Below are 18,628 nucleotides of genomic sequence, written 5' to 3'. Positions count from 1 at the left end.
TTCTAATTAAAGGAAAAGATGACAAAGTAATTGTCTACAGTATACATACAGTTTAGGACAGGCTAATAATTGTTCTGGTAAACAATTCAACTAGATATATATTCTTGGAGACTTAACAATTATTTATGACCCGTTCTTACACATAGCAGTTACAGAATCTCTTTTAAATTGCTTTATTAATGTCCTTAATATTACATTTGGAGTGTTTACTCCTGGTCAGTTGCGATTAGCTGCCTGAAGATAACAGCATGATCATGATTCCCTTGGTGGACTAATGCAAATTCTAAGGATGCATAAAGCCATAGAAAAAACCTGTTGTAATGATTACTGAATTTTCATTTAGGTGTTTATTTTTAGTTATGAAACATCTAAACCTGGGGCTCTTGACTGTACTGGCAAATATTGTTTTAATGATTGTAAATATTTGGTTGTCATTCTTTAAGACTTACTCAAAATACGAGTCTTCTGACACATGGCGAGAATTGGTCAGGAAGTTTATTTTTGCATTTTTTTAAAACTTCGAGCAAATTAGTTTACTTCTAGCTTATGCAGTACCTCGGTAAAATACTTCAAGAAATCGGGGTTTAAGAAAACTGCTTGACAAATAGTAATCTATTACAAAGGTCAAGCTGACCTTGTACATTAAAACGTATCTTGTTTATATTCTTTTTGTCCAAAAGAGGAATGAATTTTATTCTACATTTCTCAAATCATTGACTGAAAGTGATGATACTGCTTTCATATACCCTAAGTGATAGTAGCACATTCTCACATACTGCTTCTTTCTCACCCTGTAGTACTGAGAACATGGGGTTTCATTCTGCTCACTTGTGCTCCCCATTTCTGCAACATTTGCTACTTACTCGTCTCCTAGGCTGATGTGTTGCTTGAGGGGGAGGGATAGTGTTGGCTTGCTTGGCATTAAACTCTTCCAAGCGATTCGACAGCTATAAAGGCTCTGCAGGGAATCCCATTTGCTTCTTGACCAGAGAAGCATGGTTTTGTGTGCTGGTCAGAGATTCAGCCAGCAAAGCAGGGGTCCGTGGGTGGGATAGTGAGAAACTCCACAGGCTGTGCAGGAGGATCATCCTGGAAAAGGGGGCCTTATCTAATCATGTTCACGGAATTATTTATAGAAGTGCAGAGTGGTAAAGTAGTGTTCTCATGAAGAGAAACAGCCTTTTCCAGGAAATGCTAGGAGGGAGAAAGATAAATGAGAGCTTGATGTTCCCCTAGAAATTTATCTAATAAATAGATTACTTGTGTGTAGCGGGTTTGGCCATGTAACATGTTGAGGTTCCTCAGCATGCACACAAACCCCAAGTGTTGTGTTGGTCAGTTCTTTATTTGTATACAAGCTGGTGACTGGCGAAAATAGTCCTCTCTTTCCAAAATCATCAGCTATCCCTATGTAGAAACTAAAAAGAAAAAAAAACACCACCAAAACCCAAACAACCCACTGATTTTAAAATCTCCTAGCTATAGGATGCCATAGACTGTGGTGCCATGGGCAATTTCAGTGTAAATTACCCAGCAGAACAGTTGTCTTGCTGCTGCTTTAAGTTAATTAGCAATGGCTGAGCCTTCTGCTAGTGCGAGTAACTCATGTTATGAGGCTTGCTGACTGACTCGGTCTGCCCAAGCTTGGTTTGAATGGCCTGAAAACCATACAGATTCCTTCCTCCCAAAACTTGGACTGTGTTGAAATTCATACTTGCTTGATTATGTTTCTTGATCTTCCTCCAGGCATAGGGCCTCCTGATAAACATTGTTAGTCGCTTTTCTGTAGTGAAAGAGACTGCAGGGAATACCAGTGAGTATCTCAGCCCTCGGTTAGTGACTACAGGGTGCAGGGAGGTAGGAGAAATAAGTGATACCTCCTTCCTGAAGTAATAATATCAAAGCTATTTCAAAACTAGAGGGAAGAGAGTGTTGATATTTGTCCCACTATAACAACTGATATGTGACATTGAAGAAAATTTTTCTCTGATGAATGAATGAAAGTTAATTGTGGTTTTGGAAAGAAGAGTGTGACGCCTACTACAGTCTCACTTGGGCATAGTTTCTCTTCTTCTAGTTTTAGCATGTTTTGGAAAAGTAAAGGTTTTTGCTAGATTATGGATTGCCGTTTCTAGATAACTTTGATTCATTCCACAGAACACCCACTCTCCAGCAGACTTGCTGACTTCTTCATGAGATAGAAAAAAATCTGACAAAATATGACACCCATACCATACGCATGTGGCAGAAAGTTTTCATCTGTTTTCTCTAGTTATTTCTGTTTATCTGAGTGACCTCGTATAATTTATCTCTCTTGTATGTTCCTGTACTCCCTCCTTAATCTTCTTTTGGCCTCTGTGGGATAGGAATGAGATTACAGTTTTCACATTCACCAACTATATAAGCAGAATAATTGAATTATATAATCTAGGGAAGCAATATATGATTGTTATTTCCCTAGAATTTTTATACCAGCAAAGTAACATGACTGTCATGTTTTTTAATATAAAAAGTAATCAAATGAACAAGACTTGCTTCAGTTAGTACCTTTGGTAGGGCAGCTTTCATCAGAGACTCAGTGAAGTGAGAAGGATCAAATCTGCTGTCCCTGCAATCAGGTGTTATCCCTCTCCTAAGATATGATTGCTGAATAAATGTTTACATATGTAGAGGATAATTTTGTTTGAATGTTACTGAATCCTGTCTTCCTGTGTATAGTGAACATTAACATTGTTAGGGACAGTGACATTTAACACTGTCGGTGTCCCCAACAAATGTTGGGTTTGCAATCAGTATTTTCGATCTTTTGCAATCTCTAGCAATCTGACAGTATGGTTGGCTTTTTTTTGATTTTTTTTTGTTTGTTTTGTTTTAATCCATCTTCAGATAACATTTTAACATGCTATTTTTAGAGGGTGTAGGTATAGAATTTTGTATTGAATAATGTTTAAATCGATATCCCCTGACAGTTTCTGTCTTTTTCTTTCCTCATAAGATGAAATTCCGTAAGAGGCCTGTATGACCATTGGGTCTTCAAAGTCACTGGTTCTTTGCCATTTTGACTATGGGGGGACTTTTAACCTTGAACACTTCATTCTTCTGGCTCCTACCAAAGATGAGCAATCATCTCGTGAAGTAGATATGTTGTTAAAGTCTGATATCTCTCTGGGCTTTCTAGTGAGATACAGCATTTTCCTCACACCCTGACAAGTTGAGATGTCAGGATATGATAATATTATGCATAGTAAAATCTTTTTAGTAGCTTTTAGCCTTTTAAAATGACAGCTTTAAAAAAAAATTTCTAAGAAAGCTTTTATATTAATTATTGCCATGCAACATGTTAGTGTTTGGTAAAGAATACTGTTTTGGGATCCTGTTAAATTAGGACATCTAAATTGTAGCAATGAAGCAAGAAGCAACACTTTTTTTGGGAGGTTGTTTTGAGTATTTTCTCTTGCAGGATACTATCTGCTACTTCAGTGATAAAATCTCATCACTTCAAATCATCAAATGAGGAAGACTGAGTGACTGATTTTCTCTGTGCCATTCTCTTTGCTTTCAATTTACCAGACTGTGATTATCAGAGGATGACTTGAAAATCATGATCTGGTTTCTTCTTTTGCAGCTACTTTATGAATTTCTATATTAATTATTCACCATTTTACAAAACTGATGGCATGATAACTTCTGTTGAAAGGTTTTCAGGCAGATGATAAATTGTAAGAGAATTTTGAATTAAAAAATTCACACTTTTACTAATGGCACAAACAGTTTTTCGGTTTCAACAACCTGATGCTTCTATCATTTTTTGCTAGCCCTAATGATTGCAAAACTGATATCATAACTAGAGTGAAAACAATTCATTTTGAAAAATGTTGATATGAGCAAAAGCCAAGTGTGTGGGTTGACAGATGAAAGTGGTGATAAATTGTGTGGGAGCTCTCCTGTAGGAAAGTGCCTGAATCATTATTCGTTAAACAAAAAAAACCCCACTTGTTTTCTCTGTTTGCAATATTGGGACTTACTTAAAAATTCTTGGCATGTAATTGGCATTAAATGAATAATGAAAAGCTTATTTTTGGAAATTAACATTCGTGACTTCACAATTACTTGGATTTCACACTGTTGTGAATAATTCTGCTTTTAATTGCTAGATTTTTTTATGGCATAAAGAGAAATACAACACTCAGTGAGCATCCTTATTTAAAACTTAAGTCAGTGCAATACCTGGTCAGACAAAATCTGATCCAATCCACTCTATGCAAATATAAGTGCTACAGTAGAGTAGAATTCATTCAGTTTTCCTCTTTTTTAATTTATTTGTTCTAAATAATTGTTCATGCTTATCGTGTTAGATAACAATTAGAAGTTGTTCATCAGAGGTCAAATACTTTAACTCAAATTAGTCATTAATTGGGAGAATAAGGTATAGCTATGCATGTTTATTAAGCAATTAATGCAGTAAGGGCCAGTTTTCAAAAGTAGTCAGGTGGCAAAAGGTGCAGGTGATTAACTTTCATTAATTCTTTTACATTAAAGATCTCTAAAAAGCCTACATAAATGCTAGTCCATATCTTCAGATACATAAATACTTTTGAAAATATCAGCCTTCAGGTGATTTTTTTTTTTTTAAATAAAATTTCGTGTTCTCACTTTTTGATGGGTTGGAATTAAATTTTATTTTTTTTTTGAGGCAAGATGAAAAAGAGAACTGCGCTTTTTTTTTTCCCTTTTGTTTGGAACCCAAACTGATTTTTAACATGTGAATTAAAGCCCAAATGAAAATATCCCCATGAAAAAACCATGAAAAACAACATGGTTTGTTGTGCACAAAAAACTGAAAGTAAACACACTGGAGGAAATCTCAAAATGTATGTCACGATACAGGCTAAAAAGGCAGTTTTACACTTAGTGCAAAACATGGTGCTGTGATGTATATATGTGGAGTGACCTTGGGTGTTACATGTGCTTTGTATTTTTCTTGTGAATAAATCAAGCAGCACTTTATCCCTTTTTCAATATAAAGTTTTACACAAAGTCGTAGATGTTATGCTCTTATACCGATCAATACACTCATGGAAAGTTTAAGTTGCTGTCACTTAAGATTAAATGTGGAATGGATTGAATAGTCAGTGTAGAACAGAAAAGTTTAAATGTACCTGATTTAAATATGAAAGGACATCCCATGTATTTTCAGAAACTTTGCTCAGTCATTTTTAACACTAGAACACCTTGATGAGACTGTGTACTCCAAATAATGCAAAGCTTTAGTCAGCATGCTAAAAAAACTAGCTACGGGGAATATAATGGGTTTAAAGCAATCTCAGTTATGAATTGCTGTGAGCACTTTTATAGTGCTCTCATTTAAAGAGAGACTTAAATCAAGGCTTGACTTTGAGAGATGTCTTCTGCATGGCTTGCGTATGGCTGCCTGAAGTACTTACCTGATTTGAATTAGTGTGTCTGAATGTATGTTTTTCCTATGTTTCCAAAATTTGGGATAGGAAGGAGTGTAATCTTCTTAAACTAATTTATTCTTTGTAACGGAAAAACACAGAACCAAGTGGTTACAAATAAAGCACACAAGTTCTAACTGATGAAGTTCTGCCTAATATTAGTGTTTTGCCAGACTACTTCAGCCGTGGCTTTCCTGTAAACCAAATCCATTTGTTCAGTGAGCCACTAAAGTCAAGAGTTGACTCATCCTGAAGATGAGTTGCATCAAGTCAAACAGTTATGCCTTCCCCATTACTAGCAATCACCAGGGCACCTGAGTTGCTGAGTAGCTGCACAGAAGTGGGGGTAGCTGGTGGGTTTTTCTTCAAAGACAGTAGGTTTCATGTTCCCTGCTTTGCTTACCTGCCAGGACAGGAAGCAGTCATTTCAAAGCACAGGGACCTGGGTGCTTCCACATCATTGCTCTGCACACAATCTTTTTGTGTCAAGGCCGTGCTGGTCTTGTATTTTTCCCTGTTGCTACAGGTAAATAGGCATTACTTGTTCCATGAGGGGTAATCTGATTTTTAATCTATTTGGACATTCTCTAGAAATCTTAAAAAATCTTATCTAAGTTGCTGAACCATTAATTTCAGAAATGCCTTCTAACACTTTGACATCCTTCAATTCTCTGTCAGGATAGATGTCAGAAAGATGTGGGTAATTTTTATTGCTAAATATCTGCTCTCCTCTAACACGCAAATGCTTCAGTGCACTTTTCCCAAGATGCTCGTGGTTCTTTTAAAATATTATGCACCTTATTGCAGGTTTAGCAATTCATGTATCAGAACTGCAAGTAAAAAAAAAAAAGAAAAAATGCCTTGGTCTGGAAACTGAAAGAGAATTTCTTATTTCTAGAATGGAAAAACACCTTTTCTGTTTTATTCCTCAGCTAGAATATCTTTTTTATCTACTGTTCGCAACTAAAAGCCTCTAAGATAAATGCCCTTTTTTTTGGAAGGTATGTATTTGAGCCATTCCTTGGAACTTGGGGTGTTTCGATGTAAATTGAATGTAAAATGAACATTCTCCATGCTGTTTTTAACTGAGATAAAGTAGAGCTGTGTTTGTCAGGCAAATAAACGTTATTGGTGCTTAATTTCTGGTTTTATCTGCCTTGCTTGTGTAACCATTTAGAAATGTGGTAAGATTTATGTGATGGGCAAGATTTATGTGATGGACTAAAACAGAAGATCATTAAAGCAGAAGCCTTCCTTCTACAATTGTGAATATGGGTGCTCTGAAATAGTAGTAGCATCATGTTTTCCAGGAGACCTTTTTTTATGGATGACTATCTCATCGGTAAGGCTCTCTTAGAAGGCTTGAACAAGGTCAGCAGCATGTTTATCCATTTCAGTCTTCTGATTTCTTAACTTGCAAGAATAAAGCTTGCTTCATTTGAATTTCTGAGGCTGAACCGCACAGAATAAAAAAGTCTAATTCTAAAATACCCTGCTGCCATTTTAAGATTTTTGTTTAAATGTAGTGAAGGGAGTTGGAAACAGAAGTAGTAAATTGTAAATTACTGTTTAAGGTCAAAGGGGCAATATTTTGGACTTGGTTGTGACCATGTCAGAGCTGTGAAATCCTTTGATGCTGCCACATGGAAAGCTTTCTTACTTTTAATTAGTCCTCTACCATGATGGAAAGCTTTTTGTTGTTTTTATTTTTCACACAGACTCACCTCTTATTTGCAAGCCTCAGAGCACACTAGTGTCTGATGAGATAGTGGGCTCTACTGTTACGAATAGAGACATGGAAGCCAAAAGTGCAAGAGCCGTAGTTGTGGCTTAGCAGATGATTTCTGTGAAATCAGGTAATCTTGTCCCTTGGCTTTTCCAGCTGTACAGGAGAGACACTACTTGCAGAGTGCTGTATTTTATCTACAGAGTGCTTTCATGATAAGTCCTCTGTAAATTGTAGGATATCATATTATCAATAATTAAATTGTAGGATATCATATTTTCAAAAATTACAGTCTAGGAATTATGTAGAATAATTGGAGTCTATGCACAAATGTGTATTTAGATGATCTAGAAGCATTTTATTCAGTTATTTTTGCCAGTGTTTTACTCTATGAAACAAACTCACCTCATGACCTTATTATTATTATTCTCCAGCACCTGGCTTCTGTGAGGTGGGAAGATATGACCCTTTAACCACTTGTGAGCATGTGAAGTGGAAAGACAAGCTAACTCATACATAAAGGCATTAAGTAAAAGTTGTGCCTCTGTATAATTAAACAGCCAACTACATAAAGCAAATACAATTATAAATAGCTGTTGGTTTAATAAAAAAAAAAAAAAAAAGCAAAAAAAAAAGCAAATGTCATGTTCATCTGGTTATACCAAAGACGTAGAAGAGCCTAAAAGAATTCTATCCCCAGTCCTCCATTGGCACAAGTTTTTTGTTTTAATTGCTCCTGAGTAGCAGAAGGATTTAAATAAAGATACACAGGCTGAGGATTGTCTTCTGAAGTTTTCTTGCAGTTCAGTAGGATTGCCCTCCCCCAATTTGCCTCTTTCTTGGACAGGAAATGTCTTTCTGTAATAGATCCCAGGAGCAGGTTCTCAAGCATGCTAAGGACCCTTTGGCCTATTATTTGTCTAGTGCTGTATGCCCCTGTGATGGCTGTGGCAAAGCAAGGCCTGTCAGTTAACTTGGGGTGGTTTCCATGCTAGATACTGTATGTTGCAGGAGGACTTAAGCAAAACAAAACAAAAAACCAAACCCTGAACAAAGCCTACCTAGAAATAATAATTAAGTAGTACTGTACTGTACTTTACGTTTGTCTTTAAAATCTAGTTGAAGCAGTGTTGTCTGCATGTGATGCTTTCATTATATGTACGTAAAGTTATAAATCTAAAAGAGACTGTGATTATTTACTTTCCATTTATTATTCTAGGTCTTTCATAATGAAAGTTCTCATTTGCCCCTAGAGAAATGTAATTTTAAATACTTGGCCAAATCTTCCTGTAGTGGAAAAAAATTTAATTTGTGGCTGTATCATTTTAGTGGCTGTTCTGCTGTAACACATTGTCTAAATTGTTTTACTCTATAGCTGATATATATGGTATATATATGATAAAGCCTTTTAAATAAACACTTAAAACCAGATTATTATTAACCCATACGAGTTTAGTAAAAATATTTGAAAAAATGCATTCAGAATATACAAAACAAATGTACATATGGAAATAGATGTCAACCAATTGTCGTAATTTTAAAGGGCTTATTATATTGCCTGTACCTATGCATCTTGGGAGAAAAGATGTCTTGTGCATGTAGAGTTGGATTTCCTGCAAAGAAAAAAACCCTCATTATCATAAAAGGTGGCATTTATGATTGATTATGCAGTCTGTTCTGAACTCATGACTGCAATGTAGTATGAAGTAGGAGTGTGTGACAGTGGCATTACAGTTTTATCACAAGCCATTGTCACTGGAGCTGTTGCATTTCTGTCTTGATCGGAAGAAAACAAGCTGGAAAAGTCTGATTTAGATATGTGCTGGTTTTGGCTGGGATAGAGTTAATTTTCTTCATAGCAGCTAGTGCGGGGCTATGCTTCGGATTTGTGCTGAAAACAGTGTTGATAATACAGGCTGTTTTCGTTACTGCTGAGCAGTGCTTACCCAGAGCTGAGGCCTTTTCTGCTTCTCACCCCACCAGCGAGGAGACTGGGGGGGCACAAGAAGCTGGGAGGGGACACAGCCGGGACAGCTGACCCCAACTGACCCAAGGGATATTCCAGACCATATGGCGTCATGCTCAGCATGTAAAGCTGGGGGAAGAAGAAGGAAGGGGGGGACATTGGGAGCGATGGCGTTTGTCTTCCCAAGTAACCATTACATGTGATGGAGCCCTGCTTTCCTGGGGATGGATGAACACCTGCCTGCCCATGGGAAGCAGTGAATGAATTCCTTGTTCTGCTTTGCTTGCACACATGGCTTTTGCTTTACCTGTTAAACTGCCTTTATCTCAAGCCACGAGTTTTCTCACTTTTTACTCTTCTGATTCTCTCCCCCATCCCACTGTAAGGGAGGCGAGCGAGCAGCTGTGTGGTGCTTAGTTGCTGGCTGGGGTTAAACCATGACAAGACAATACTACTGGAAAGTATGTAATCGTACTAAGGGAATGGTTATCAAATGTTTCTGAAGGCAAGGATAGCAAGCACTGTAATACATCATCCAGTTCTCTTAAATGCCCCAACCTCCCTGGGCAAAAAGTCTATCCAGAATTGTGCCTTGGGGCAGCTGTGAACTAGAGCGGGTCCTTTCAAGCTCTGCCTGTGACCTCAGTTTTACTACTCTATTAAAGCAGTGGGCCTTGAGAAATATCAATAATCTCCACGTCAGAGATGGGCATTTTCAAGTTGAATTAGGGGCATAAGCAAAGCTTTAGGTAAGCCAGGTGAACATTTTCACCTGTTGCTGCATATGTACAACAGTACAGCGGGGCAATGCTGGCTTTTCACAGAGCTGGGTGAAACAGTGCAGGATTTTAGGGCCTTACAGGCTTATCAGTGTCTCATAGTCTTCTTTGCCTGACAAAATGATCTGTTCAGCTTTCCAGCCTGAGCAGGCTTTGGGACCATGTGCAGAGTTGTGCCTGAACCTGTAATCCCTGCTGGACTGAGCTGGTTTGGCACAGTCGTGCTGAGTGACTTTGTATCTTCGCAGTTAATCTGTAAGGCAGAATAAGTCTGCCTGTGATGAACCGAGTTATTTTATTTTAATTTCTTTTTAACTTTAAATGAAATTTGAAGCTGTTTCCAGAATTGAAAACCCATTCTTCCCCTTTGCCACCTAAATTCATTATTTCTAAATATTTTGCAACTGAAAAACCTTACACTTGATTTGACATATATGGCTATGCAAGTGGTTGTGTGTTTGAATATTCTGCATTGGTATTTGACAAAGATTTGAGGGGGTGTTGTTTGCTCAAGTCCCAGTCATTGTAAGTCGTGTCTCAGTTATGCCTCCTTGAGAATTAAGAATGAAGTCAGGAGGTGGTACTGCTGTGGGTACTCCTGCATCTGGGGATTTTAATGTGGCACATAAAGTAAAAGAGGAAGACCAGCCTTTTAGGACCTGAGATCTCAGTTTTAGGCTTGTGCAATGACATTCTTTTAACTAAAAATTTACACTTGATTTCAGTCAGTTCTCATTAGTGAATTGAAGGCTGAAACAGCTGATTTTCCTGCAGATGGCTTAACTGTTTTTCAGGTTTCAGTGTTGCTTTTCATTCTAACTGTCATAAATGTGAAAATTGTTCAGGTAGTGCAAATGGGTGCAGGTTCTGTTTCCCACTTGCTGGATTGAGGTATGACTCTGTCGTCTGCTTTGACATGGTGAGATCTTTAACTTGGGAAACAAAGTGCAATTTCTGAACCAAAAAGTTCTGAGCTATTCAGCAATAGAAGTGAGAGGTAACTTGAAGTTGTTTCCCAAGTGCAGAAAATCACGTTGAGCTGTGCCAGCAGACCTATGTATAAGCTCTGTTTAAGCTTCCGAAGTTCATCTCGGCTACATCGTTTTGGAAGTGCCTGCTTTAGCAACTTAGCTGTCAAAGAGGGATTGACAAGCCACTGGAAGTGGTCACCTTTCCAGCTGGCGTAGTGCTCCCAGAAGAGGCTATGCATCTGTCCCTTGAGAGACAGACTTAAAAAATGTTTGAAGCTTTGGCAAACTCAAATGCAAAGAATGCCTTAAACATAGTGCAAGATTACTGATCTGAATAAGTAACTAGACAAGTTGTTCTGCATGTACTAACCTGGGTAGATTTTCATTAATGTGTCTCATAGGATCAATTGGAGGTAATGCATCCGCATAAGTAAAGACAAGCGAATAGGATTTCACTCTGAAGTACAGAAGGTGCTATCCAAAATTGCAAAGAGAATATGGCAAAGCATGTCTTTGCTACTTCTTCCAATAACAACAGAAATATTAACAATGTATTCACCTTACATAAAACATAGAATTTTCAAGTCCAATATGGAAATTTTTCCTCCTCTTGTGTGTGTCTGAAGGTCTTCAGGCCCCAGCCTCTTGGCTACTGTTTTGAAATAAAGTAACAGTGATTTCTCAACTACTGGCATGGTATGTGTTTCTCACAAAGGCTTCATTTGCTTATAGGAGCTAAATGCTGAACTGTTATGCACATTTGCATAGAGTGCAAGGACTTTGATCTTGACAAAACACATATTTTGCAGAACAGTATTATCCTGGGAGCGATTAAAATTTGCATAGACAAAGGTGGTGTTTGTATCCGCAAACTTTTCTTGCTACTTCTCATTCTCTCCCCACCCCCTTGCTTCCCCCTCACCCATCCACTGCTTATGTCATTGCTGCAGCTAGAAAGATCTTTGTTGCTTGCAGATGCTGTCACCTGCATAACAAAGCAGCGATCGAGTTGTATCATTTCTGAGCCTTCAGAAGTGTTAACAGATGTGCCTATTCTTGAAAGCCAAAGAAGGTGCTGTAAGAGGAGAAAGCTAAACTAGCTATAGAAGCTGCAGAAGCTAAGAGAGACTAAATGTAGATGGTAGGATAAAAGCCTGGTTTTCTTTTTATCTTAAAGCTTCTTAAAATTGAAAACTGTTTTTTATGTTCCAAAGCTATTTGAACTATGTCGGTAGATTTGGAAGGAAGCTTGGTCTGCATGAGATATGCTGATATAGCTGTAGTATTGGAAATACGTAATTGGGGTGTGTGTCACACTTGTATATGACTTTCACTGATGCATTCATGCTTAGTGTTTGCTCAAGGGCAGAGTTGTGCTGAAAATCTCACACAGGAAAGGTGTGATTTCAGAAGTCACTTCAAATTATATCAAGATATTTGTGAGCTTTAGGTTGCACATGAAGAAAAACTTCTTCCCCAGGAGGGCAGTAGAGCGGGTTAGCCAGAGAGATGTGCAATCTTTGTGCAGGGAGGTTTCCAGGTCAGCCCCAATCTAGCATTGCAAATAGCTCCCCTTTAAGGGGTAGGTTGGACTGGATGACCTTCAGAGAGAGATCCCTTCCAACTGCTGTTTCAATGAGTCTGAAAATATGCTACCAACCCATTTCTTCAGGATAATCTTGTGAGAATAAGCTTGCCTTGGAGTACCTGTTTTATTGGGACACTGAAATAGTTAATATGTGAATTCAGTCATGTATAAAATAGTGGGGCATGTATGTTTTCACTCTGTCAAGATGAAAGATCAAATTGTTTTTCATTGGCACTGGCTGTACTGTAACCCACAAATGACTAACCTTCAGGAGTCCTGAAGTTAACTTCCATAGATTTCTGACAGGGGTTGGCAGAGTTTAGGGTAGTTACAGGGGTTCTTTTCAGTCAGAAGAATAGAGAAGCAACACTGTTTTTGAGCACAGATAACACAAAACGTGTTGAAGGTAAGACTGACACATAGACTTTGACAGGTAATGTGTTCACCTGTATGGACTTCCACAAGTAGTTTACCAATTAAAAACAGTGGAAAGAAAAGTTAGATGTATTGCGACGTAAACCACAGGATGGTGTTAACGTAATGTTCACCTTTTCTTTGCATTAGTCATGTTTTAAAATATTTGGAAAATGCTGCTGGTTGTTATGAGTAGGCTGAACAGCTTTCTGTGGGCTTTCCAGCATATCACAATATTAATTTAAGCTTCAGGTCAGAATTAATCATTTTTGTCTCTCTCCCCTTCTTCTAACCATCCCACAACAGACACGTTGCATTAAGTGTTACAGCTCTGCCTGCAAGTAAAAAAAGTCCTGTCAATCAGAGCTGTCAGTCAAAGTCCAAAATGTCTGCCTTACCACTTCTACATGAAAAAAGAAATCCCAGCAGGAGGTTGAAGAATGAAAAGTGTAATGGGAAGGCTTTCTATGCGACAGCATGGGAAGAACTAGTATTTTTGCCACATTTTTGTTGTATTTCTGTGGTGCCCATTCATGGGCACTACAGAAGTGATTGATTTCCATATGTAAGGGAAGGGTACTAAGTCCTAGTCTGTATCCTTAGCGGGCTTTATGAAGCTGTTTTCACCCTTACTGGGTAAGACATAATAGGGGAAACTTACATGTACAAATCCCAGCCAAAGCTGTTTGATCCTAAAGTTGCAGAGGACTGTGTTGTTTTGATTGCTGCATGTTTTAATATAAGGTTTTGCTCTAATGCTGTAATCATAGCTGTGGTAATTAAACTTGTTTTCCCAAGGAAATCTTGAAGACAATTTCCTCAATTCCAAAGCATATTCTTAGTAATAGCTTCCCTGCAGTTGAGGTGGGAACAAAATCTAATTTGCAGCTTAATATTGAGAATTTAAATGATAGAATGATATAGTGAAGTACAGTGGTCTCTGCATTCATAGATACACGGCTTGAATGTGCTTATATGCCAGGGAGTTCCAGAAATGCATGGAACTGCATTTATAGTACGTACTAGAGTGCATAGTAAAGAATTGAACTCTACTTACTGGTAAGATATGCTAGTTGTAAAGAATAAAGATACTTTTTTTTCTCCAGTTTCACCATACTGTTTAAACCAAGGAGCCTTTCTTCTAAGAAAACGTTCCTTATTAGAAAATCCAAAGCTTTCACAATAGACTTTGATCCTTACTGTAAAATGAAAGGAGGAGGAAAGCTTTCACACTGAAATGCTAATAATGTTCTCTTTGTTAGTTCCTTTTTATTGCATATTAAGTGGATCTTTGCTTGTCAGTCCAAATTCTGCGTTGTAGGTATCTACCTTCCCATAATACAGTCATCTTTGGGCTGTGTGGTGGACTATACTTTTTTTCCCAGCTGGGTAAGAATGCTGTTTATCCTTTGTAAAGTATCTGCCCTAAATGTGGGTGGACCACTCTGTTAAACTAAAAGCATGTGTTTGTTGTAGGTGCGCTGTTAATATATTGTTTCTATATTCTTAAATGGTGCAAACCAGAAGAGGCAGTGTGACACTGGCTTTATTGTATGAGCAATAACTACTCTTCAGACACCTAATGATTACATGATTGGGTTTTTATGTTGTGGTTTGATAACTGGAATGCTTGTGTTGTATTCCAGTCTCTTCAACCTCTCTGGGCAAAAAAAAGAAATTAAAATCTAATTTGCTAGAAAGGACCGATACCTTTTAGGTGGGGGGTGGGGTGGGGTGGTGGTGGGGGGAAGGCAAGTCTTTCCTAGCAAATTATGCTGGAGTTGTGCATTTTTATAGTACTTTTGAAAGCATGATGACAAGGTCAATAGTCCTGTATGCATTTTCAAGTTATTTGCAAGTTGCTGAATACTAGGCCTTCTAGATTTTTTTTTTTTTTTTTAAATCTCCTTATTTTTATTTATCCTTTCTAAGTCCGTTCAGTGGTTAGATGTCACTGCAGTGAGCTTCTGGGCATTCTGCCAAGTCTTCAGTATTGTCAGGATGCTGGATAAAAGTACAAAGAAAAATGCTTGTCTGTGTTTCCTTGTAAAATTCTGCAAGTAGCATATTAGCCTCAGAAATAAGACCACCCTTATTGAAGTAAGAGCAGAACTAGATGAAAACAGGACTGACTCTCACTTTCTCTATCTGTACAACTAGTTAGAACGTAGAGTTCACTTTGACATGTAAGAACTGCAAATGTCCACAAATTAAGAAGAAAGTCTGAGCTAGAGCTGTAGGCTTTTGGCAGCTAAAGGTGTCTGTGTTTAATACTGTAAAATTGTGTAACAGCGTAACTGTTAAGATAAGTGAAGATAAGACTTTTCTGAAGTATTGAAACCAAACAAAAATGTTTTGAAATTTTAGAAGCTCACCATTATCATTGCCTCTCTTACAATTGATCCTGTAGTTAGACTGACATGTTTTGCAGAACCTTGTTCCTATGCACTACAGTGTATGGTTTCCACAAATGTTGTTATCCTTCTTTTAAAAAAATCTCTTTGTGTATTTTTTAAAGTTGGTTTTATATTGCAACTTGACATTCATTTGAGTCAAATCTAGTAAGATATAGGAGCATATAGGGGAGGGGAACTAAACATTTTCTTGTCATAGAATATACTATGGTCAAGCTGATTGTTCATTTCCCAGGTTAATTTCTGTATAAACGTGATTTCTCTGTGTCGAAAAAAACCCAAAATACAGATACTCACTTGCAAATCTGACTTGAGGTGGAGTGAGTGCCACGTACCTTCTTGTACTCTTTTTTTTTTTTGGTATGTTTTGCTGGATACATTGCACTGCAAAGAACAAAGTAATGTAGCTGCAGAATTTTCCCCTTGCATTTTTGGGAAGATATTTATAAATGAATCTGAATGGAGATTTTTATGCTTTGATAAGAATTGAAAGGAAATCTGTGTGCGTGCTTTGGACTACTTGCTAGGCAGATTATATACTGTTGTAAGTTACAGACTTTTTACGTGAGAGTTTGAGAACAGCCATGCTGTGCCTTCTCAGAGAATAGATAGGATTTAAGCCTCTGACACTATAATGACATAAAAAGAAAAGTGATTTTGTTTTTCCTGTAGGAAAATAAAATACAGAAGAAAGGAATTTATACTTGATTTGTTTGATGTTCTCATGTAACTGCTTCTTTTTACTAATTTCCTCTCTTTCTTCCAAGTTTGTGCTGAAGCTTTCAATCCAGATGAAGAGGAAGAAGATACAGAACAAAGGGTAAGAATGAGTGAATTGCATCATGCATAGTTCTCTCTACAGTTTGACAGGCAAATGTCTGTACTTCACGTTTTCCCTACCACTTGTGCATTTTGTTCTGAGAGGCTGTGTGGTATGCTGACATTGACAAAGTGACATTGCTTTGAAATTTAGGGCCACTTTGTCTCATGCACTTTTTGTCACTATAGCTTTAATATCATTTTACTTCAAAGGACTCGAGAGCTGTGCTTAAGTCTACCATCTTTAAAATTTTGGATATTTTCCTTCCTTAATTATCTTAAAGGCTTGCTGAGGCAATTCCTAGAGCATCGATGCTATTGTGAAGAATTAGTTAAGCTTTACCACAGCTGTTTCTTCATGGGCGCTTAAAATTCCTCACATGCTTTTTACTGTCTTTCTGGTCAAAGCAGTTCTGCCTGGGTAGGAGAAATACTTTGTTGAAATATTTTGAGACTGTGGCCACCTGTTTTTCTATTGGTTTTGAAAGTTGGGAATTTCTAGGAATTGCAAGTCCAGATACTGTAATTGTATTTCTTTAGAGATGGTTTTATGTGAGCAAATTCTGTAGCCTAGCTGGTGAGGGTCAATGTTTTCCCTCTGGATTTCTGGTGTTCCTTTTCCAGATTCCATCTCAAGGATGCTTACACTTCTGCAATGAAAATCTAAATATAATTTAATTTCTCTTAAAAAAGAAGATACTTCATAAATAAGATGCTATAAAAAGAAAAAAAGACTATGATTGTGTCTTATCATCCAAATGTTTGTAAACCTGGATACATTTATTCCGTCAAATGTCTTAATTTTCCTGACTGCTGATCCAATATTAAATTTTCTTTTAAAACAAGGGTCTGAGATCTGCTCAACTTTGGACAATGAATTTTTATAAATGCTTACTAATGTAACTGTTTTTTGGAATCCTTGTTCCTGTGTTTTGGAATCCATTATTCCAGAAATATAGTTAACCTGGTGAATGTGGGGTAATTAATATTTTTATATATGTTTTCATAATTGGCTCCCAACAAGCACATATATAAATGTTTTTATGACACAGTGAGTGTTGGTTCCTTTAACATGACGAGATGTTTATAACAGGAAAGAAGTAACAAAAAAAAATCTCTCAAACAACAAAGCTTTTATTTAACTAATTTGGGGGGGGGGGGGAAACACCAAACCCCAAACAACCCTCAAAACCCCTGCTGCTTAGATAACTTCTGTTATTAGATGGGCTGAGATACGTATGTATCATAAATCTTATAAACTCCTTGTATGCAAACAGTAAGTATATTGGGACTAATACAGCCAGAGCTTAGAAAGAAAACTGTTGACTTTTTCCTCTGTTCCAATCAAGCCTTGACTGTATCTGTGGCTGGGTTAGAAGGGAAAGGAAAAGGCATCCTCTTCTTTCTTGTCTTTCTTGACTGTTATTTTGCATGTGTTAATTGTCAGCATAATATGTTTGTTATGTCTCTCTCATTCTGTCTTGCATTCTATGTTTAGATATAAATACTGTTTATGCAAACAACAAAAAAGAACTATATACTTTGACACTCTTAAATTGTGTTCTGTTTTTTCACTCTGAAGTGAAGGTTCAGTCTGTAATCATATTTCTTTGTTGTCATGACAGTTTTGTTTTACTTTGTTTTATAGGTAGTTCATCCAAAAACTGATGAACAGCGATGCAGACTGCAGGAGGCATGTAAAGATATCCTACTCTTCAAAAACCTAGATCAGGTAATATGATTCTAAGCAACTCTTAGCTGGAGTTGATGGTTTGTAGGTACAGGTAACAGCATTATCTAGTAGTCCAGACACTTATTTGCATTGTGATAGTTCATGATTTATTAATTATATGCAGGCTGGATTGGGACATTTGTTTGGAGATCAACAATCAATGAACAATATAAACAAACATGTCAAATTGTCAGTTCCTATGATTGTCAGATCCCTCTCCCTGCAAATTCAATTTTTTTTTCTGTTAGAGAAAAGTTTGGGGGTTTTTAAAATTCTTTTGCTTGTCTTTCAGTGTTTGCTGTTGGGTGCCATTGCACCTGATTTCCTTTTCCCTAGGAAACAGTTCATAATTTTATGGGCAATGTAAAAAGGAAATTGCTTACACAATTGTGATATTGGAACACTATCCACATTTGCATGATGTCAGATTGCTGCACATTTTTCTCAAATGTGCCCATATGTCAGTATATTTTCTGTAAATGAATGTAATGTAATGTTTTTAGGTTGTTCCTGTTTTTACTTGTCTTATTTTTATTGCTGAAGTTGATTATTAACTACTCATTGCCTCAGCATTGAGTTTTAATGATGAGAGCCTCCATTGCTTGCACTTAGTAATCTTAATTGGTATGAATTTTTTTGATGAGGATCATAGGATAGTTGAGGAACAAACCTTTGGAGATCCTCTAATCCAGCCTCTGAGAGGCCATAGGATAAATGCATCTCACCTCTGGTCTGCTGTTTCCATGAAAACAGAACTGACATC

The 18,628-nt window shown here is 37.2% G+C and overlaps 1 protein-coding gene across 1 annotated transcript in view; it reads left to right on the top strand.

Annotated features, from left to right (window-relative positions):
- The window catches only part of PRKAR2A (protein kinase cAMP-dependent type II regulatory subunit alpha), a 67,573-nt gene that overhangs the window by 28,460 nt on the left and 20,485 nt on the right, over positions 1–18,628 (top strand). Inside the window, exons 3-4 of the mRNA XM_075053527.1 lie at positions 16,082–16,134; positions 17,782–17,865. Of these exons, the coding sequence (XP_074909628.1) occupies positions 16,082–16,134; positions 17,782–17,865 (137 nt within the window). The remainder of the gene's footprint in view (positions 1–16,081; positions 16,135–17,781; positions 17,866–18,628) is intronic.

Source organism: Buteo buteo, chromosome 21 (genome assembly GCF_964188355.1).
Source record: "Buteo buteo chromosome 21, bButBut1.hap1.1, whole genome shotgun sequence".
Classification (NCBI taxonomy): Eukaryota; Metazoa; Chordata; class Aves; order Accipitriformes; family Accipitridae; genus Buteo; species Buteo buteo.
The sequence above is the reverse complement of the archived record's forward strand: the minus strand, read 5'-3'. Positions and strand labels throughout refer to the sequence as shown.